Consider the following 23,458-nt stretch of genomic DNA (forward strand, 5'->3'; position numbering starts at 1 on the left):
AAAGGGCATTTAGATTGCTCCCAGCGAGTCTGGTACACCGTCTCCTCCGTAAGTTCAGTAAGCACACGATAAACCACAAAAGACGAGAGAAACAATATCACGGAGCACGTTTTCATTATCCCCACTAGAAACATTTTTTTTTTCCTTGTTTTCCTCTTCGCGTCGTCAGCTCTTTATAGGCGCGCATATCTGCCCGGTTTGCCGTCGCTGCGTCCCTTCCCTCCTACCACACTTCATCACCCAGCGCACGCGAACCGAGGGTGTCACAAGTGCTTCGTGGACTCGGGTGGAACGGTTACTTTCCCACCGCTGAGCCGTCAGGCCAAAGTGTCTCCAATAGCAGCCATTCTGAAGACGCGGGGGAAAATGGTGGGTGTCGAAAAGGAGTGGGGGGAGTGCTCTCCTGCCCTTCCCATTAGTGCGCACTGTAGCGATGTTCCGGGGGCAATCATCAACAGTTCGCTCACGTACTGTCACCGCTCCCATTTTGCTGCAGATCCCCCGGCCGTGCCCTGTATGCCATGCAGCTAGGGCCCGTGCACCGCCGGTTGATGGACGCCCTGGGCGAAGCGGCCGTGCCTTTTCGTTTCGAGGTGAGTGCGGAGCGCGAATCGTTGAGTTAGGTGCGAGGCATCGTCGTCGTGACTAGCAACGAAAGCAACCCGTTCGCCGACAGCGCCTTGCGTCGCCAGTGTGCAGAGCAGTCAATCAGAGCAAAACCGCGTCGCTGAAGGGGGGGCTTTCTGTAAGATAGGTGAGTCACGCGCGCCTGCATTCCAGCCCAACCGACGACTAGATACACAAGTGCCACCGCCAGGGCTTTTAACGTGCCGCGTCGGACGTATGAGACTTGAATACACATGCATGTGAACGGGTGATGTGTAAACAAAACCAGGGTGCTTGAATGGTCTGTTACGTATAACCAAAAAGGCGAGTAGGCTATCGATCAAGGATGATGATGATGATGATGATGATGATGATGATGATGATGATGATGATGATGATGAGTGGTTTTTAATGGCGCAATGGCCAATTGATGGCCAAAGAGCGCCATTTCAATAGACTAGAGATATGAACAATGATATGATGCGTGGCTGTAAAGGGGCCTTAAAATTCCTCGCGCTAACGCGGGTGAAAACGTGGAAGTAATAAAATCATGACAGTGGCGTGAGATATGTGCAGTGAAAGTGGATGTCAAAATGTCATGATAATGAAACCATGATGGAGATATAGTCACCGCAGCCACGACCACAGTACAGAGGTCGCGCTACGGATCACCACGAAATATGGGGTGAAAGCTATGAACATCTTTGAAAAACGTGAAAAGTGATTGCAATGTGAAAAGCGGATCCCTACCGATGAACATCCCAGGGTGTAGTGGGAGGTGCTGTCGGTAGGGCAGTAAAAAGTGCTTTTTTTCTTACAGCATCTAGCTCATTGCACTGGACGAGAATGTGGAGAACCGTAAGTGGTTCTCCACATCTCTCACAATATGGTGGATTGCCGGTAGCTAGAAGATATGAATGTGTGGAGTGTGCATGTCTTGTTCTAAGCCTTGTTAGTGTTACTTCTGTGTGTCGCGATTTCGATAGTGGCGGCCAATTACCTAGTTGCGGCTTAATAGCATGGAGTTTATTATCTGTGTGTCTATCCCACATGCATGCTCTTCCAATACCCCCTGAGCTTTCGTTTTAAAAAATGTTTTAAGTCAAGTGCAGGGATCGGTATTAATACTATCAATCAAGGAAGCTATAACGTAAAAGGAAGGGATTTGCCAGTGCCATACTTGTATACCAAGCTCTCCTTAAATGCGTTTACTTATCAATGCTTAATAAAATATTTGTGGCAAAACTGAGACAAGCGAGGAAAAGGAGAAGACAGGATTGGGCGCCAGACTTTCAACACGTTTATTTTTCTCAAATCACTCAAATATGCGATCAGATGAGATTACCAGCTGATGTTGGAAACAAAAAAGACATTTTGTCGCAGCTAAGAAATGAATTCATATCTTCCGCTCCGAGGATGCGGAGCTTTAACATCACGCTGCAGTGGTAGCTGCAACTCTTCAGTATACCTTGTTGGCCTAAAAAAGTGAACATCGCAATGCTGGGAAGTACATAATATGAGCCAAAAGGTCACCTAATAAAATTATAGAAAATAACTTGGAGTATAGTGAGGGCCTGCGCACACTTCCAGGACAAATATTGCACAACCGCGCTTAACAACGATCCCAACCACAACCTTTCAAACTCGAAACCTCTCAATACATCTCTGCGGGTGATCTGAAATTACGGGCCTTCGTATCGACTATAGCATTTCAAGGTGTCTAACACAGTCACGTATTGTGTGTGGTACTGACCAAATGTCTAACGACACGTACCTACAGTAAAAATGTTAAGGATGATGTGGTGAAAATAGTGTGATAGCATAGTTTAGCTGCTGACCTGAACACTTCACTTAACCAAATTTTAAATTAGCACGCAGCAAAGCTGAAACGTGACAAAGTAATAAGGAAGAAAGCTGTATTCTGTTTTCAAGATGCAGTCATGCCAAACCGCAGAAAAACCTGTATGTTGCTGTATTGTTGCTGAGAATGTCACGACTACACTTTTAGTAATCGTGGTCTCAAGCTAGAGGTGCTTTGCCGAAGCTGAACGTTAGGTCTCTTCTCCGCAGAATCGTCTGTGAAAACGTGTTCTCCTGGAGATGCACTACACCCGCTATAGGTGGCCACGTTTGTTATCTCTTTAGTGGTTATTGTCTTCACTATTTTATAACACAAATGACACGTATGGCACACGAGGAAATAACTTCTCATGCTGCAAATTGTGATCCTATAAAAAAATTTTGTGGCGTCATTTAAGGAACCAGAACAAAAAAGTGTGAACATATATCGAAAACAGGTACATCGTCATCACGGGAGATGCAAAAAAAAGGAAGGTCAATGTTGACATCACAGAAGAAAGGACCTTTAACAAAAATGAGCACATCAGCTCGCTTGTATGGTGCTGTGCGTTTCCTCGATGAAGGGCGAAAGAAAAGAGCAGAGCAAAGAGAAGGGACGTGCAAATGCCAATTGAAACGCACACAAACTCGCACGAAGTTGCCAGGAAGAAGCAACTTCTGAAAACCTATGACCTGTCCAGAGCACCTGCCCCCTCGCCGCGTAAGCCTTTAATCTGTCAGTTATGTAGAGTACAGTTATACAAGATATGCACAATTTTCTCCCTGAACCATCCGCGCTATATACACAAGCAAAAAAGTGGAGAGATTGCATTTATTTTAATCGTGGGTTTCTTCATTTTCTTTTTTATTAGTCTGCCTGAGAAATTGGTTTAAAAAACTGTCAATGGTAGCTTGCTTTGGCGCTGAGCCGTGCTCCCGTCTAGGGCTGCAGAAGTTGCGTCTTTTGTTTTCCTCAACCCCTCTCCCTCTTCGTGTAGGCACAGCTGAGTGCATCCAGTGGCTGATCTGTCGAAGAAAGATTACGAAAGACTTAAGTGTGAGAAGAGAGTAGCGCTCGCTCCTTTCAATGTTCCGACGTGAACAAGAATGATGGTTTGTTCGATTGAATAGTAAAATGGAAGAGTGATCCTTTGTCAAACGTCGGGCGTCGGTGTGGGTCCCCATCTTTCATGATTATTTCCCATTTTCTCCTTGGGAATTCTCTCTGCCTACTTTTCGCTGCTGTACGCTTTTTGTTTCTGCACTGTGGCAGATGAAAGACGAAATGAAAGTTACGCAAGGAGAGAGTAAAAGACGCGTAAACCGTTTTGAAAACATCGTCGTTTCAAGTTACGTTCGCTGACCCTTGAAAGCAGGTGTCCACGTGTCACCAGAGCCGGCGTGCAAAAGGCATTCGGTAACTCTAAAGAAAGAAAGAAAGAAAACGCTCGGAGAGGTTTAGGCAGCTCGGTTTTCTGAAATCGCTTCTATACTTACGTCTTTCGTAGCGCGGGCCGCAAACAGATTAAATTACGAACCTGCTTTGTGCTTTCGTGACGCGAATCTGAGACGTCAACAGATGGGAACTGCGTTTCTGGCGGGAAGCTCGTTTCGGTTTCGCTGACGCCCATTGCCTCTTCTGTATACCAGTTCGGGTGCAGCGATTCAATCTTCCGAATTCCGACGATCACAGGTTGGTCATTACAAATTTTCCAAGACTAAAACGCCACCAACGCACACTCTGCTCTTGACGCATGGTTTAAAAGAAAGCAATGTCCACAGTTTTCTAAACATGTAATCATTTTTGGTTAGACGTTACAAATGGCACAATGACATAGGTGTACACATTTGGCCTTCTACGGTATATATTTCCTTTCTTACATTTATGCGGGTTTGTAGTGAATTGTACCTGCCATGAACTGACAAATATATCTAATAGGTAATGATATAAGACCAAACATACTGAATCATTTGCATAGCAATATTTCTGCACAAACATTGCTACTCTACCTACAGTGTATTTTTCAGTATTAACTATGTGGTATTTTTTTAGTACGAGCGCATATTTTTCCTTCATTTGCTCAGGGCACTTTGCTAGCTTATTTATAAAATCAATACATTTGTCATGAGCTGTGCATTCTTTTTTCCAGATCATTTTTTGTGTGTATTAGCATGCAGAATGTCATAATCGCTGTTTGAGTTCAGCCTAATTTTCTTACATTGCACTTCGAGAAGCTTTGTCCATAACATAAGAATGATTTTTTTCTAGAGAAACGAAAAACTTACACGTTAATGTACTACAGCCGGAAAATTTTATAGTTAAACTTTCATAACAAACCAAATAGAAAAAAATTCACACTACATGTGAATGGTGTTGTAATATTTGTAAGCTAGTGAAAGCATTGAAGCTTGACTAAAATTATAGAAATATTGTATCATAAATCAAGGATCGCTGTAATTAAAATTTCTCTCCACTAGTAGCAAGAAATGAATAGACATTTTCGAAACGGTAGCCTACAATCTGTTCACCTCAACTAATATCAATATACCCTATATTACTTTTAGACACGTTAGTGACATATGTTGTGCGAAGCTAACAAAAATGAAATGAAAGTCAAAAAATCAAAATAAATTAAGGCCGCTTGACTTTTATGTTTTTTAAGCTTTATTTTATATCGGTTGTTAGAAATATTTAGCCACTCGGTACAATAACTAATAGGGCTGATATGAGCTAAATTCTAACAAATCTCAATTTAAAAAATAGTGTGCCCATAAAGCTCGAACACGTGTGTGACCTGGCAAAGTTGCAAACTGCATGCTTTTCAATTAAGTGAAAAGAAATAAAACAGAAAAATCTGCTAGCTATATATATATATATATATATATATATATATATATATATATATATATATATATATATATATATATATATATATATATATATATATATATATATATATATATATATATATATATATATATATATATATTATGAGGCCACGTCCGGTACGGCAGTAACCAGGTTATATTTTCAATCCAGATGCACGAGCCAAAGAGACCCAACCTGCGTGACATACGTGACGATCACTACAATGGTTTTGTCATACAGATGAAGATGAAGTACATAGTCAGCGCTCACACTATTTTCCCCCCTTCGCGAAAGAGGGCAGCAAGTTAGAAAGGGTCAGAACGCCGAGTATTTGGTTTGAGTCGAGAGACATGGGCGATCTCGGTGTGGCGGCGACGACGATCAGGAGCCGCGTTGACAGGAGCAACGCGATAGCTGACTTCAGATGTTCGTTCCAGGACGGTGTATGGACCGAGGTATCGGTGAAGGAATTTTTCGCAGAGCCCAGGTGCACGAACAGGTGTCCACAAAAGGACTTCGTCGCCTGGGCGGAACAGAACAATTCGATGCTTTGTATCAATGTCGATTTTCCTCTTGTCCTGAATGGTAGCAGTGTTGGCGTGGGCGGTTTCACGGCAGCGGTATATAGACGCCAGCGGCGAACTCTTCCGGGAGAGATGAAGATGGAACGGAAGATGGGGACAACAAGTTGGTGTCCAGAACAAAAGTCGGTACCCGACCATACACGAGAAAAAAAAGGGGCTGTAATTCGTCGTGCGCTGTATCGCAGTATTATATGCGAACGTGACGAAAGGAAGTATAGTGTTCCAGTTTTTGTGATCCGGTTGAGCGAACATGGAGATCATGTCGAACAAAGTTCGGTGAAAACGCTCAGTCAGACCATTAGTTTCTGGGTGATACGCTGATGTGGTCTTCTGGATGGTGTTAGAGGCCTGGAGGACTTCAGCAAGGACATGTGAAAGAAATGTCTTGCCACGGTCACTAAGAAGCACACGCGGTGCGCCATGTCGTAAAATAATGGCGCGAAGGGAAAAATCGGCGACTTCAGAGGTAGCACCAGACGAAAGAGCTGCCGTCTCCGCGTAGCGAGTAAGGTGATCCACGGCAGTAACAATCCAACGATGACCAGCTGGCGTAAGCGGAAGAGGTCCGTATAAGTCTATGCCCACAAATTCAAAGGGAGTGGACGGGCATGGCAGTGGCTGCAATGGTTTTGTCATACAGATGAAGTACATAGTCAGAACTCACACTATATATATATATATATATATATATATATATATATATATATATATATATATATATATATATATATATATATATATATATATATATATATATATATATATATATATATATATATATATATTAGTGCGCCACACAATCTTTCAGACGTTTCTGAAGCGATGCTGGTCTAAATTATTGTTTCTGGATAATCCGTAACTGAAGTTCGACACTGCTTTATTTTAATTGAGTTTTTTTTATCATGATGCAATAGTGTCACACGAAACCTCAGACACGAGAGCGATCATATTAAATAAACACAAGCATAGCTGCGCTTCATTCAAACCAAGGCGTCAGTTATTAACTTCGTGACTTCATCTTTGCTTATTTGTAATGCCTCTCACTAATCTGGGTTACGCATATTGATATAGTACCTTGTCATTTTTTCAAGCGCCTGCTTGTATAACATAGCTAATATTGTTTAATTTCTTTACCTGCCGGATCTTGTTTTAGAAATTAATGTGCACTCTCATGACTTAAAGCTGAGCTTATAGATACCCTTGCTTAATTTTTTTTCCAATCTTCACACGTGCAGGTGCCATGGGCGAGCGTGTCCTTTCACTGTGTTTCTTTACCGTAATTTTCACTTTATTATGAAGCCTTAAGATCACGTCGGGTACCCTATACATTCTCAATATGGCACCGATTTGATCGAAAAGTAACTAGAATACAAGTAACGTCGGTCATTATCATCTGAACACTTGAGTAGGATTTCGTTTTCTACTTGCGTGAGTGCTTTCTAGAGCTTAAGGTAAAAAAAAAACGGTTCAGAACAGTGTTGCCTTTGTGGTTAGGGCAACGCGGAAGAAGCAAAGCATGTGGTTGGAACTATGTGCACCGCGTGTTTCTCTCTCTCTCTCTCTCTCTCTCTCTCTAACGCACAGACACACACAGCAAGCCCACACGTCTTCGAGGCACACGTACGCCCAGACACACGCACGCACGCGCACAAACACATACACACGCACGTACGAGCGTGAGCACGCAAATCGTAATCATAGCAGAGTATTCAAACCTGAGAACGTGCTTCTGTTCTGGGTGTGGATGTGCATCCGAGGAATCGTCAGCTGGCGGTGAACATTCTCACGCGACCAAAGTGGGCGTCCTCGAAGCTGTTTGTCTTCGTATGTTAATTCCAAACCAAGATGGCAGAAACTGCTGACGACGGCACCGAAAGCTCGCGATTACATACGTTGCCGAGGCGACTCAGGGGTACCGTGTTCCTCCCTAGGCTCGATTCACTTAATCGGTATAGCTGCGTCAGCACTTTCTGCGCGGAGAGAAAACGCGGTGTTATAGAAACCGAGATTCATGAAGCGTCCTTACGCTTGCAGCTGACTTTCGCACTCCCAGAGTAACTTCCAAGCTTACACAATGAAAGGTTTCCAGTCTCATACACACATATTAATAGCAAAATGTTCGCATCACGCTACCCTGTAGGAGGCTGTCATTACATAAATCTACTAATAAAAATTATTACCGGAGTTTCACACGCCAGAGAGAAAGAGATAAATAGAGAGCAAAGGCAGGGAGGTTAACCAAGCTTGGCTTGGTTGGCTACCCTACACTTGGGGTGGGGGAAAAAGAGAATAATAGAATGGAAAGAGATAGAAACGAAGAGGAGTAAGAAAGAGAAGCATTAATAGTCAGCTCGAGACTACACAGCACGGTCTCGCACAGTTCTTTCACAAGCGGTCGTGAAGTCTGGTGGTCCTTAAAAAGTACAAGAGGGCTTTCGTGGCTTTGCGCGTATGGGAAGCCGCCGGCCAAGGTCCCAGGATCTTCTCTTCTGTAAGCGGCCGTGAATCCAGCTGACAGAGCTTGGCTTCCATAATACGTCGTACGGTCTGGTATGCTGGGCAATGACATAGAATGTGCTCAAGCGTTTCCTCGCAGGCGCAGATGTTGCATGCCGAAGTGCTCGCCATTCCAAGGAGACGAGAGTACGAATTCGTAAATGCCACGCCCAACCTCATGCGACACAGTAAAGTTTCAGCGCATCGTGGGAGCCCGGATGCTAACGAAGTTGCAAGTTTGGGTCGATCGAATACAGGTGCGTGTTGGAAAACCCTGCGTATTCCATTGTAGGAGAGATATACGGCGAGCAAGTGATTGTAGTAGCCTTGCAGCGTCCGTTCTCAAGAGTGCTATGGGCGTGTGCTGGTCTTGGTCATGAGCCGATCGAGCAGCTTCATCCGCGCGGTCATTGCCGACGATTCCGCAATGACTCGGCAACCACTGAAATACAATATCGTGACCTTCCTTGAGCGCTTCGTGGTAGTCGTGCCTTATCTGATATACTGATTGTTCGTGTATCCCGTGCTGCATAACAAACCGTAGTGACTGTAAGGCTGACCTGGAGTCGCAAAAGATGGCCCATTGGTTAGGTTGCTGCCGAAGAGTGTACTTTACTGCACCTTGAAGTGCTGCGAGCTCTGCTGCTGTCGACGTCGTGGTGTGAGAAAACTTGTATTGAAGCAACACATTATCAGATGGAACAACCACTGCTCCTGTAGAGCTGTTGGAATTAGTGGAGCCATCGGCGTAAACATGTATGCGGTCGAAGTACCTTTCGTCCAACAGTCGCAAAGTCAATTGCTTCAGGGCTAGCGGTGACACGCGTGCCTTCTTAACGATTCCAGGAACCGTTCAGCACACGTCAGGTTGACGGAGACTCCATAACGCAGATGCTGGACGCATCGCAAGTTTGAAGCCAGGCAGTAATATGTCTTGATGTTTCGTCACAATACTGTGGAACGAAGAATGGGGCCTCCACGCTGTCAAACCCGCTAAATGATTTTACGGAAGCCGTGATAAATGCCGAATGTGCGCTCTCTGCGTCTCGACAATGATGTGCGTTGTGACCGGTTGTTCTTGTGCAATAACAATAGTTGACACTGTCGATGAGCATCTTGGAAGGCCAAGGCATGTCCGAAGTGCTTGGGCTTGTACGCTTTGCAGTGCACGGATGTTAGTCTTGCACGTGTTGGACAGGACCGGAAGGCTGTACCGGAGAGTTCCGAGAAAGAGGGCTGTATAAAGCTGCAACATGGAGTGCACGGATGGGCCCCATGATTTTCCGGCGACGAACTTGAATACATTCTCAATGCCAATGAGCTTTTTCTTCAGGTATGTGACATGCGGGCTCCAGGTTAGGTCACGATCTACGATGACGCCTAAGAATCTATGACTGCTCTTATATGCGATTGATCTGCCATCGATGCACAATGGGTAAAAAAAAAAACATTGGTTTACGTGTAAACGCCACCGCTACGCATTGTTCAATGGCGATAGTCAAACCTTGCTGGCGAAGGTATACCGATGTCATTGTGGCCGCCTTCTGTATCCTTGCGCGCACTTGAGGCGAGTCATGCTGGACGCCCAAATGAGGATATCGTCAGCGTAGAGAGATATATAAGCCGTCTGTGGCAGCATTTCGGTGAGCCCCACGAGAACCAGGTTGGAAAGAGTCGGACTCAAAACACCGCCTTGTGGCACCCCACGACTTGTGAAATACTTATTCGTAGACCCATCTTCAGTTAGAACGAACATGGATCTCTTTGTGAGGTAGCTTCTTACCCATCGAAAAACACGACCTCCAAGTTCAGCTGTTTCAAGAGCATTGAGAACAGCCTCGTGGGTCACGTTGTCATAGGCACCCTTCACGTTTAAGAACAGAGCTACCGACAGCCGCTTCTGAGCTTTCTGATGCTGAACAGAGGTCACTAAGTCAATAATGCTATCAACTGAGGACCGACCTCGTCGAAAACCAGCCATAGCATCAGGATAGATGTTATAATGTTCCAGGTACCATTCCATGCGTGTAAGCAGCATCCTCTCCATGACCTTGCCAACGCAGCTTGCTAGTGCTATAGGCCGGTATGATGCCAAATCGAATGGAGACTTTCCGGGCTTCAGCAAAGACACCAGGCGACTACACTTCCACTCATCAGGCACCATTCCATCATGCCAAGACTTATTTAAAATGTCCAGGAGACAGCGCTGTGCCTTCTTGCCTAGGTGACGTAGGGCAGTATAGGTCACTCCATCCGGACCTGGGGACGATGAGCGTCTGCATGTGTTCAATGCCGCATGAAGTTCTTCCATGGTGAATGCAACCTCCATTTGCTGATCTCGTGCAACTGGAACATCCTGTGGCAATAGATCGATCGGTATAGAGATGTCGCCGGCGATCTTTGCACAAAATTTACCAGAAACATCAAGCTGTGAGCGACGTTGATGTAGCGCCAGAGCAGCGAAGGGATGAAGCTGTTGCGGATGCGAGTGAATACCTCGAAGAGTCCTCCATACGGGAGACAAGGGCTTTCGAGGGTCTAGCGAGTCATAAAAATTCTTCCACCGTTGTTCATGAAGTTTGTGCATTCGACGCTGGATTTTTTTCTGAATGCGTCTGGATTCTTTGAGGTTAGAGATAGATTTCGTGCGTCTGTATCGTCTATCGGCACGTCGGCGGACCGCTCGAAGTTGTGCCAACTCTTGGTCGAGTGCCGTGCGTCTCGATTATTTTGAACATATCTTCGTGGAAGTCTCCATTGCACAACTAATCACTTCTTCAATGGATTCCGGCGGTTCGTGCATGCACTTGCTCTCCACTGATATCTGAAACTCTTCCCAGTCAATAAGTCTTGTATGTCCAGGGGAAGGAGAATCGTCCAGACCTCTGACTGTCACGTACGTGGGGATATGGTCGCTGCCATGTGTTTCAATATCTGTGAACCATTGGACTTTGGTGACAATGCTATGCGACACTAATGTCAAGTCCAGGCAACTCCTCGGAGATAAGTAGGGCTGCCGTCGTTCAGCACCTGAAGCCCGTGCTCTGATGCGAGATCAACTAGGTCCGTGCCTTTTCGATTTGTCCTGATGCTTCCCCACAATGGATGATGGGCGTTGAAGTCACCCATCAATATCCAAGGTGCTGGAGTCGTTGCAAATATACCGTTTAATATCTGTTGATCTAGTCGACGAGACGGCGCTATATATGCGCCTATCAGCGTAAACGACAACTTCTTCTTTTTAACATATAGACACACATAGTGATTTCCATTGTCAGACTCTACTCTTTGGAGAACGTAAGTGAGTTCTTTACGGATGTACACAGCAACTTGACTTTGCTCAATGCACGATGAAGAAACGAACGATTCATAGCCCGATAGTCGAGGTATTTTTGAAAAATGTGGTTCACAAATGATGACGATGGGAAACTTATTTTAGAAAATGAATTGTCTGAAATCAGGCATTCTTGACTGTAGACCTCTTGCGTTCCACTGAATTATGGAAGCACGCTTGACTTTTTCTCGGAAAGGCTGATGTGGTCTATGGTGTGCCATCTTGTTACTGAAGTCCGGCAAGAACTGGTTCTAGTGTGTCCAAGATTTGCAGCGCGCATTTAGCGGCAGGGATCTTAAGACTATCCAATACAGTGCGAATAACACTCATGAACGACCTCAATACAGAAAAAACTTGTACCTCTTGGGCGGACAGACTGCCTGCTGGGGGCATATCCGTTGTTGACTGTCGATATTGTGGTTCCGTATACACGTGTACCCGCGGTAAAGCGGGCCAGTCAGAGCCGGATGTTCTCTGTTGCGCCACAGTGTCTTCCGGCACCTCTGGACGTGCCCCACCTGGTGGCGGGGGCGGGGGAGGTGGTGGCGGTGGCGGCGGTGGCGGCATAATTGAAGGCACCTTCGGCACAGGACTGCTTTTTCTTTTCTTCGAGCACCGCCGTCGACGGGAACGCCGTCGTTGAACAACCGTTACCGTTTCCTTTCGTGAGGATCCGTCTTTAACCATTTGTCTCAGAATGCTACTCTCTTTCTTCAGTACTGGGCAGTCTTTGGACGAGGTCTCATGGTTCCCGTTGCAGTTGCTGCATTTTAGGAGAGTTGCTTGGCAAGCCTCTGCTTTGTGGGGTCCGGCACAACGTGGGCATGCTTGCTTGTTGCACACAGCACTAACATGACCCAGTTTTAGACAGTTGTGGCACTGTAGTAGTCTTGGGATGTATGGTCGGACAACGTGACGAAAATGACCAACCTTTACATGTGATGGGATGCAATCACCTCTGAAGGTCACCTTGATGCAACGGGATTTGCCAAGCCGGCATACTTGCAATATGTCTGTTGCCCCAGTAGCTGGCTTTATCAGAACAGGAAGGTCTGCGTTCGGTATGGAAACATCAACGTCATAAATGACGCCCGTCGTCGTGTCACTATCCTGCGGAATGTAAGTTCTGAGATAGATGCCTCCAAGCTCCGTGACAGTTCGTAGGGTATGTAGCGCAGCCGGGTGCTCAACGTCTATGGCCAAGATATTCTTCCGTGGGTTGAGTCTAATATCCTTTATCTCATTAGACACGATACCTTCGAGACGCGCTGATATCACTTGCCTGTTCATGTTCTTCAGGTTGATCGAAGAGTCGACAGGAACAAAAAGTATGGTATGGCGTTCAGAACTGCACGCCGCCTTCACGGTAGAGACGCTAGCTGGCGATGGTGGATGGATGGTAAAAGTTTATTTCGTCAGAAAGCAACTGAGGATGATTCCGTGTTAGATGGCCATCAACCCAAGGTTGGCGGCGACCTGTGTGGCCCACTCCACGACCCTTAACTGGACGACTGGGTCTGAGCTGGTCAACTCGGCCTCCCAGTGCTCAAGAGAGGGATCACGCATAATATCCACAGGCGGCGGCACTATGCTACATTCCCAAAGTATGTGATCATATGTTGCCACAGCCTGACACCATTTGCATTGCGGCTTAATCTCCTCCGGGTACATTTTGTTCAACACGTAAGGGTTGGGCAAAGATCGCGTCTGCAGTTTTCTCCAGACGCATTCCTGCGCCTTAGTCAACCACTTGTGCGGGGGCGGATAAAACCTCCGCTCTAGTTTATAATGATTCGTTATGCCATGAAAGGACACCAGTTCATCTCTCGCGGACCTCCCCAGAACTGGCGGCTCACCTACACGGCTGACGAAACCTCGAGCATTCAGGTGAGCCGCCTCGTTCCCAGGGTTCCCAGAGTGTGCTGGTACCCAGACAATTTCTATTTCTCTAATTTCTCGTCCCGTGGCCCCATGCAGAAATCGTGCGGCGGTCGCCGATATTCTGCCCCTCGCCAGATTTCGGATGGCTGTCTTTGAATCACTGAAAATCAAATCCGACTGCGAATTAGTTATAGCTAGCGCTATTGCCGCTTCCTCTGCAGTTTCCGAGGAGCGGGTTTTGACCGATCCAGAGGCGACCAAGCGTCCCCGCCTGTCCACCACCACAATCACAAAAGCGTCTTTGTCCTTATATTCCGCAACATCTGTATAGACTGCCGCTTTGTACTCGCCGTACTCAACGTGTAAAGCTCTGGCTCTTGCCTGCCTGCGCTGCGTATGGTGAATCGGGTGCATATTTTTGGGCAAAGGTTTTATGTACAGGGCCTTATGTAACTCTCGCCGCACCTGAATTTTAGTGTCCCCAGTGGGAGCCTCTGCTCCAATGCCAATCCTTTCCAATATGATCCTGCCCGCTTTGGTTGTAGAAAGCCTAGCGTGCTGCATCACCAGATGCGCCTCCCATAATTCATCCAGGGTGTTGTGTACCCCTATTTTTAACAGCCTTTCTGTAGGCGCGTTGTTAGGCAACCCAAGCGCTGCCTTGTAAGCTTGCCGGATCATAGCCTCGACCTTACCTTTTTCTGCAGCATCCAACTTCATATAAGGTGTCACGTAAGTGATCCTGCTGAGCACAAACGCCTGTACCAGCTTACAGAGTTCTTTTTCTTTAACCCCGCTCTTACGGTAAGCGATTCTTCTGATTAGCCTGACAGTAGCATTGACCGTGGTCTTAAGTTTTTCAAGGGCCACCCTATTCTTCCTGTTAGTTTGCAGATATAGGCCAAGAATTCTAATCGTTTGAGCTTCAGCTACCGGCCTACCCCCTACCTTTACCTCTAACGGTGGTGGCGGAATATAGTGTCTTGCATGTAGCCCTCTGGGTTTGTCCCGAACCACAAAGAGCTCGGACTTGGGCTGAGAGCATGAAAGTCCCGCCTCCCCTGCCAACTGGACAATATTAACTGCCTGTTGTAGTGTTTCTTCCAGATGCGCGTCACTACCCCTGGTTACCCATAGAGTAATATCATCTGCATAAAATGTGTGTTTGAGTCCCGGTATCTCCTCCAGCCTCGGCTGTATTTTAATTAAGGCGATGTTAAACAGGAACGGTAACAAAACTGAACCCTGCGGCGTCCCTTTGCCTCCCAACGCGAATGAGTCCGATTTGATATCTCCTATTGAAATTTCTGCGGTTCGGCCCTCCAAGAATGATCTGATGTAGCGAAATGTCCTGACCCCTGGGCGAATTTCCGATAGGTTATTCAATATTGCCTCATGCGAAACATTGTCGAAAGCTTTATTCAGGTCAAGCCCCAATACAGCTTTGATGCCCGTGCCATGTCCGGGATCGACTACATCGTGTTTTAACTGTATCATGACATCCTGTGTGGACAAATTGGCCCTGAAACCTATCATAGTTGGGGGAAAGATGGCCTTGTCCTCTGCATAATTCTGAAGCCTGTTGAGAACCACGTGCTCCATCAATTTGCCCACGCATGATGTCAGCGATATGGGGCACAGGTTTTCCAAGCAGAGTTTCTTGCCTGGCTTCTGAATAAATATAATCCTAGCATGCTTCCATTGTGCTGGGATCTCCCCGGCCACCCAATACTCATTTATCAAGTCAGTGATCGCCCCGACCGATTTGAAATCTAGGTTTCTCGGCATTTTATTAGTAACCCCATCCGGACCTGCGGCAGAAGTAGTACGCAGCTACCCCATGGCAAACTCCACCTCCGCAATTGTGAACTCTTCATCTAGTTCTGAGTTTTCCACCCCCGAGTAGTGTGGTAAGCAATCGTCTACTCTATCAGTTATGTACCGATTCCGGAGTTCCTGTATAAACTCCCCAATTGTGCCTTCATATTGATGCATTAACCGAGTCATTTGTCCCCGTTGCGCCGATTTTGTTGCTGCCGGATCCAAAAGATGCCTTAACAGCTGCCATGTCCTTTTGCATCCAAACTGTCCATTCATGCGATCACAAATCTGGCCCCACTGCTTGGCTTGCAACTCAATTGTATAATTTTCGATTTTACGTTCTAACTTGGCAGTCCTTCTGCGGAGGACGCCATTATGTTTTTGCTTCTTCCACCTTCTCAAGAGACTCGCGTGCGCTTCCCACATGTGTAATAGTCTCGAGTCAGCGGTAAACTCCTCCTGCTCGACTGGCACTTCTACCGTGGTATTATTTACATCCTCCTTGAGTGCCTGTACCCATGCATCTAGGTAATTAATTTTCCCGTTCACAGTGTCTGCTCTGTTTTTCCTAAATCTGTCCCAATCTGTAATTCTATGCCCCCTCACTTTGTCTTTATGCTTCGCAGCGCTGAATGTCGTGGAAAGGATATAGTGATCACTTCCTAGGGCTTGTCCCGTGTTAATCCACTTTGCATTACTGATGCCTCTAAAAAACGTAAGGTCTAGAGAGGTATCCATGCTTATGCTGTTGCCTATCCTCGTATGATCTTGTGGATTGTTTAACAGCGTCCATCGCAGATCCCGGGCAACTTGCCAAAGCCGCTTGCCCTTCGGGCTGGCTCGAATATAACCCCACTCCGGGTGAGGCGTATTGAAATCTCCTACCACTATAAGCGGAGCGCGAGCTGCTAACCGTTGAGTTTGAATCAGGAGTTGTGGCAAGCCCAATCCTTTATCTTTTGGAGAACTATACACATTAAGTAAATACAGACTCTTCTCATACTTTCGTGTAGGCAAAATCTCTAGCAGGACATAGTCTTCCCTGCTGCTATTTACGGAATGCTGAATGACAGTGATGTAGTGATGGACTAGCACGGCTGTGAAGACGCGTGATACGCCCCTTGAGTCAATTCCTGGCGCTGTAAATGCCTTAAATTCAGGTAATTTTACGGAACCACTAGCCTCCTGTAAGGCTATTATGTCTGGTTTACTGCCCAGATTTTGTACGTGCAACTGCAGGTTACCCCGCTTTTGACGAAAGCCACTGAAGTTCCATTGCCAAACCTCAATTTGCTGGCGAGGCGCCATGATGAGGCACCAGGTTGACTAATGGCACTTGGCCACCCCGGGAGGCAGTCTTGCCTCCAATAGAGTATGAAGCCGCTGAAACATGCCCATGGCCTGGGTTTGGGAATCCCTAAATTCAGTGGAGAGCATGCCGAGACGCTCCTCTATTGTGTCTAATCTGGCTTCGATCTTTTCGACTCGAGCCTCCAACCTATCCTGTCTTTTCCCTTGTTTGCCTACTTTATCCGCAAGTGTTGTTACATCCGACTTAAGACTGATGACCTTAAAACAGGCTGTGGCATGTCTACTGGTGATGTTTCGGCTAATCGTTTTGCGTTAGCTACCTCATCCCCCGGCAGTGGTCTCTTCATTGTCCCCCGATTCTCCACTTCCATAGCTGCACTCTCCTGTACGCGAGCAGACGCCTCTTGCGTCGCTTTCTGTAGGCCTTGCACTGCTGGTGCCTGTGTCCCCTGCCGTTGGTCGTTTCTAAGTGCGCGTTCCATCTCTGCAATTCTGTTTTTGTCACTGGTCCCGTTAATTCGGGAGGCGATCGCCGGGCTAATTCCAAGGGCCGAAGTATCGGCCCCCCGAACCATACCACGAAAGCGTGGACAATTTAGAAGTGGTCCTATTTGGCGCGCCAGCGGACACCGGCTGTGGCCCAAAGAACAAGTCAGAGCCGAGAGTTGATAAACAAAACAAAATTATATTCTCAATAATGGCAGATCAAAAACAATACACAAGTATGCACACTCCACAATAGTTGAGTACAATATGTCACCAATCAAACAATGTACTACACAGTACAATCAGCCACACTCGAAACAACGGACACAGACAACAATACGCACTACAATGCAATCGCATGCATTGAACAACCAAGACACTTAAAGACTAAAGAGATAGAAAACCTAATCAGTCCAAAGTTCTTGGAACAAAAGTCTGGATGATACTCTTCCGAGAATCACTCACTCAAAGTCAAGCGTTGTTGTCGTTCCGCTGCCCCCGAAGTTTCTCTTCCAGGAAACCTCGCGTCTTCACTTAGCCGCTCTCCAAGCTTCAAACTTCTTCGCCGGAAACACGTCGGCTTCACACTCGCAGCTGTTGCCACGCGTCTTCGCTCGATAGCGGTAGACACACACTCTTGCCTGTAGCTCGAGTCGTCACCCCTCAGGTGGAAATCCTCTTCTTCTCCTCCTTTGTCACGGCAGACAAAAGGCTTCGCCCACAAGGCCGTACACCCTACGCACTCTGGCGCATACTTTCTTCTTCTCCTGCTTTGTCACTAAGGACAAAACTCTCACCGACAGACGCGGCGGGATACCCTACGCACTCTGGCGTTAACTTCCTTCTTCTGCTGCTCTCCCATCTCTGCTGCTCGGTTAAATACCTTCCGCGCGAGATTCCAGAAAGTTCTCATCATTTCGTCGGCGCGATACGCAGCGAAGGCTGGGGGAAAGGGCGAGACGATACGGGGGCTGTCCGCGACGGATGACTCAACCCGGAATCACCACGCCCCTTTCCATCGAGAAATTTCCAGGGCTTGCTCGGCCGCCGATGCGAGGAGGTTTCGTCGGCGAACCTACGCTTCCGAGGGGAGAGGGTCGCGCGCCCGGGGAGTCTTTGGATGCTTGTTTTCTTTCTTTTTTTTATCGTTGACCTCTCGGCGCTTCGTCGCGAGAATTTGGCGGCGCGCCCTTTTTTGAGCGCTCGGTTTGTGACACTGCCCCCCACTTTAAGAATATTATCTCATAATATTCAAAACCACACAAACGAGCGCGAACAGTCCCCACACTCTCAAAGACTGTAACATAGTCCGTCGCTCATGACACGTCACATTCACAATAGATCACTCAATACAATTGTACATTGTAATTCAATCTCACAACACATGAAATATAACCACAGGGACATGAGTACAACACTCCATCACATATTCCAAACAATACAAATGTACAAAGGACTGTCTTTACAACAATTGTACCATACTTTACATCGCATCACTGCAACAAACATTTTGATTCACTCGACATACAGTTGTGACACAGGACAACAACCACATTAAGTTAACATATAGCACTGTCAAACACGTTCCGATTCGACCTCAACACCTATACCGTGTACTTCGAGCTGCGCTTGCGTCCTTTCTTGCGGTGCTCGCTCGATCTCTTCTTGTTTTTCCTCGTTTTGTTCCGGCGAGCCCCTTCAAACGACGGTATCTGAGGTGGCGTCTCAGCCATCGTTGTCACTTTCGACACCGTTAACGGGTCATAACGTTCATCCGATCCTGTCACCCGCTTGTTCATGTTACGACATTGGGCCTGGCTGGCCGACTCCGTCACCTTTACACTGTCGGTCGGTTGAGGTCGTGCCGACGTAAGTCCAGCTGCCCAGCCCGTGAACTCGTTCAACACGATCATCTTTTCATTCACTGTCTCTTGCACCCGGGCTTCACCTTGGGCTCGAGTGAGATCCGTCACGGGATGCTCCTCCACTGTATCTCGCGGTCGCTGGGTTGGCGAGGGCTCTATCTTAGGGTCTTCTCCCAAACATTCTGGATCATTCGGCCCTCGCGCTCCGTCGATGTTTCCGATGACGAGGTCGTACAGAGGGGGTCGTCATGCATAGAGCGGTAACCTTCCCGCTGAAGTACGGGGTTTCAACCTCAATTTCTGCTTCGGGAAGCATCCGAACCGTACTATCAATTAGGCAAACTGGTTTCGTTTTGCCTGTTAACTCACTTTCTCGTACCAAATTTCTCCGCACGATAACGGTGGAGCTACCGGTGTCTCTTAGAACCGTAATCTTCTTGCCCACAACTTCTTGCCCGCTGCCGGCCTGCGTCTCGCAAGGCTTACTCTTGGCATTGTCGCCATGCTGAGTCTTCTTAAATCGGTCCTGTGCCTTCAACACTGGAGCCCACTCTCCCGCTTCAAAATCTTCGGGCGTTATAGTCTTCCCTTCGACGTAGTATTCCATCTTCAGCCCAACAAGGCCCACGGTCACCAGGCGCAAGCCAGACGCCCGGCGACGCGGCCCAGGCTTGGCCTAGGAGATAGGCCTAGCCTTGCCACCGCGGGGTTGATAGGAAAATCTCGGAAACTCCGAAAACGGGGACAAACTTGCCTAAACGAGTGATGTCCGTAGGTACAGGGCAACCTCCTGCAGACGAGCCCACTGACAGCAAGTCCAGAACAAAGCGGTCACCGGGCCGGAGCTCATGCGAAACACGCCCGCACAGCGTCTCACTCCAGCCGCGTCTCATCGCTAGCTAGCTGGCGAAGACGCGCGACGACGAGCGTATTTCTGCCGAATGCTGCCTATTTCGTTTGGTGTTTTTTTTTTGTGTGTGAATTTACGATTTATCCGAGGATCATCGCTCTCCTGCCGGCAGCGGTGGATCCAGACCCCACCGTACGCAATCCGGACTTGGCGTCACCTTCGACGTCAACCTCAAGGAAGCGCAACAGCCGGGAGGACGACAGCACCAGTGACAGCACTGAACTGTACACGGCGAGTAGTGAAGACAGCGACGACGATTTCATCCCTTCACACGCCAAAACCACGATATGATTATGGGGTCAGCCGTAGTCGGGGGACATCGTATGAATTTCATCAACCTGAAGTTCTTCACCTTGCGCCGCTATATCTAAGAACACGAGTGCACTTCTAATTTCTCCCGCATGCATCTAAAATGCCACCGCCGCGACTTAGAATCGACTGAGCATGGAGCTTAGCGTCGCATGCACCACGTGCAAAGTTACCAAGGCGGTTCTGCGACATAAACAGCTAACATAACACCCGAGAGTTTGAGATATCGACTTTTTTCGTACATAGTAGCCTTTCACGCGACGCCTGAAATGCACCGAGTTTTTTTGTGTGTGTGTGTGCAGCGTGCGGAACGCGAGTTGAACATCTGTCTTTTTCGATAGCGCGGGCATTCCATCGAATACTGGAACGTCGTCGCACGCCTCCACTGTCACTACAAATTGCCTCTACAGAAATTCTTTTCTTCATTCTTCTTTTTAGAACTTTGCATACTTTCGCGTTGGCCGTGAAAGATGGATGAAAATAACGCGTATCGGCAGAAGAGTATTCGAACATGCTCAATATTGCATCTGCGGTGAGGCTATACACTCGCGCCATCGCAAAAGAGAGCGTGACAGGAAGGTTAGGTTTAATTTAGCCCCATATTATCCGTCTTCCTTAAAATGTTTTTCTTCGCTGACGATGGATGCATCGTTGGAGTTTGCTTCGCGGTTCGCGGAGCGAAATTGATTCCAAACAAAGTGGAGAAATTCCGACGCCACACACGCGGCCGTGGTTTGCATAGCGGCTTTCTGCTTCGGGTTACGAGCTCGCGGATTTAATTCTTGGCGCTTGTGGCGGCCGCATTCCGGTATACGGGGCAGGAATGCAAAAGCAGTCGCGTGCCGATCTCTCGCAGCTTGTTCTTAAAGAACCCTTGGCTGTCTAAATTCGCCTGATTCGAGATATTTCCGCGCCGCTTCTCTCGTGTAATGGTGATATAAAGCCCGCGTCGCGTTCAGTGGCTGAACCTAATCAATCATTTCGTTTCCTCGTAATTCCATACTCTCGATACCTTTGTACCTTGAAAAAAAATTTTGTTTTCAACTTAAAAACAATTGCTTCTCTCTAAGTCCACAGGCTTTTGTGTCCCCACTTACAGCACGTCAAACAAGGCATCGCCATGATCTTTCTCTAACGCCATACAGCACCAGAACTAACCTATTTAAGTTTTCCTTCTTCCCGCGAACTGTAAACGATTGGAATAACCTGGAGGTATTGCAAAGAATAAACGCAGATTCTATTGAACGTATATCTATTTAATGTTATCAACAATGTCACACTGATTAACCCTTCGTTCCTTAGTTTTACTGTTACTGTTCTTGAGTATTTAAAAAAGTGTTATTGCTATCTTCAATCCTGTATGAGTATTATCTAATGTTCATGCGTGCACATTATGTTCTCTATTATTACTTTTGTTTTGTTCTGATAATATTGTTTTTTTTCTTTTAAACTTGCCTTATTTCATTGTGGTTTCTCTGAATGTATGTATTTATGTGCTGCCCTCCTGCATAGACCCAATTAAGGTCTGCAGTATTGTGTAAATATGAAATAAAAAAATATCCTGGTAATTCCACACACTCGATGCCTTTTTACCTTCATAAACTTCACGAACTGCTCCATCCTGCTTACATTATTGTTTTGCGATGGAGAAAGGCATAACTATCGTTTATGTAGACGACAACGTCGTATGTATAGTGAGCAAGTCACGAACTTGGAAAGTGTAGCTGTTGATGCAGGCTTTTACATACTCTGAAGACCAGGGGGTCACGAATCGGGTAGTTGAAAATAGAATAGAGAGGAATGCCACCGCATAAATCACGCTTCATCATGATATCACGTCTGCAACCCCTCTGGTCTTCCACACAGCTATTACGTTGCAGGGTGATCAGTTTTCTTGAAACAGCTGTACATTCCTTTAGCGCAGTCATTTATAAACGGGAGATGTGAATTAATGCCGCAGTGTCTTCCCTGTTTTCTTTTTTTTTTAAGAAGAAGAAGGCGTGCGCCTGATCTACCTGCTTGCGCACCTAATTTTGTATTACTGACTTCGTCCTTTTACAACTATATTGACTACTATATAGTGTTTTTTTTTCGTTTCCTTGCTTCGCTTTTCTTCACCATTGCTCACGAAGACCCATGTCTCGTCCCCTAAGCCTCGCGCAAAATACTATGATAGCCGTTACCTTATTTCTTCCCGTGTGAACCCATCACGGATACATCCGTGCGGTGTAATCCCATTCTAAGCCGTCGTCACTAACCCACTCTCTTTTGCCACGAAAGAAAAGACCAAACGCTGCGCATTATGCACATGTCTCACGAAACCACGTTGTTCGCGCGAGAGGGGTAGGATTAAGAGAAAGATGGCGTGTGTTTTTTAGGCACCGTTAAAGCCTAGCGAGTGGAATGGGTGCCCAAAGGACGATGGAGCCCGCGTGAGTTGTGCTCGTTTTATCGGCTTCAGTGGCCGCCGCTTGCGGGCTCAAAGGCCGGAGCGTCGCTGCAGACAAGCCGGACGCCAGTTGCGCCGCGACCTTGGCCGATTCATTAGCTCAGCTGTCGCGTAAACACAGTGTGTGTTCCTCGCATCGGGCCTACATCTGTACGTCCAAGTGGCGCTCCCGACGCCAGCTAATTACTTTTGCCTACACCATTGTTTTTTGTCTCTCTCTCTGTTTCCGGAGGACAAGACAAAATGCCCCTTCTTGGCCCTCCCCGCATCGGTTTCCTTCTTCCACCCTTCCTCCCCGCGTGTGCCTTTAAGGACTGAACCATCGTCTCTCTAATTCTGTCGGACTTCTGCAAGCAGCGTCTTGTTGTACATTGGTTTCTCTGGTTCAGAGTGGTCAGATATATCGTTGTAAGAAAAAAAAAACTTGTGGCACTGTAGGTTAGAGAAAACTGAGCATACACGCACGCTCGAAGGGAGATGAGTAGACGAATGCGGAGTGACTCCGCAGCCCATCTCTTTTGCAATGAGTCGCACGCAAATCCAGTTTTTACGACCAGTAATCCGATTTCGTCGGCGCGGCACAAAGTGATAAAAACAGCAGCCCCCCCCCCCCCCCCCCCCACACACGGCACATATATATGGTAACGAAATCAACTTCGTTACACGAGATTGTCCTTTCATGTCGTTGCGTAAGTGTG

At 47.0% G+C, this 23,458-nt stretch overlaps 1 protein-coding gene across 1 annotated transcript in view; it reads left to right on the forward strand.

Moving 5' to 3' along the window:
• Positions 1 to 23,458, forward strand: part of LOC119188176 (phosrestin-2) — a gene marked incomplete at its 5' end in the record, with an annotated part of 521,661 nt that overhangs the window by 457,614 nt on the left and 40,589 nt on the right. Inside the window, one exon of the mRNA XM_037436098.2 lies at positions 497 to 593. Within this exon, the coding sequence (XP_037291995.2) occupies positions 497 to 593 (97 nt within the window). The remainder of the gene's footprint in view (positions 1 to 496; positions 594 to 23,458) is intronic.

The sequence above is a fragment of the Rhipicephalus microplus genome, chromosome 1 (genome assembly GCF_043290135.1).
Source record: "Rhipicephalus microplus isolate Deutch F79 chromosome 1, USDA_Rmic, whole genome shotgun sequence".
Lineage (NCBI taxonomy): Eukaryota > Metazoa > Arthropoda > Arachnida > Ixodida > Ixodidae > Rhipicephalus > Rhipicephalus microplus.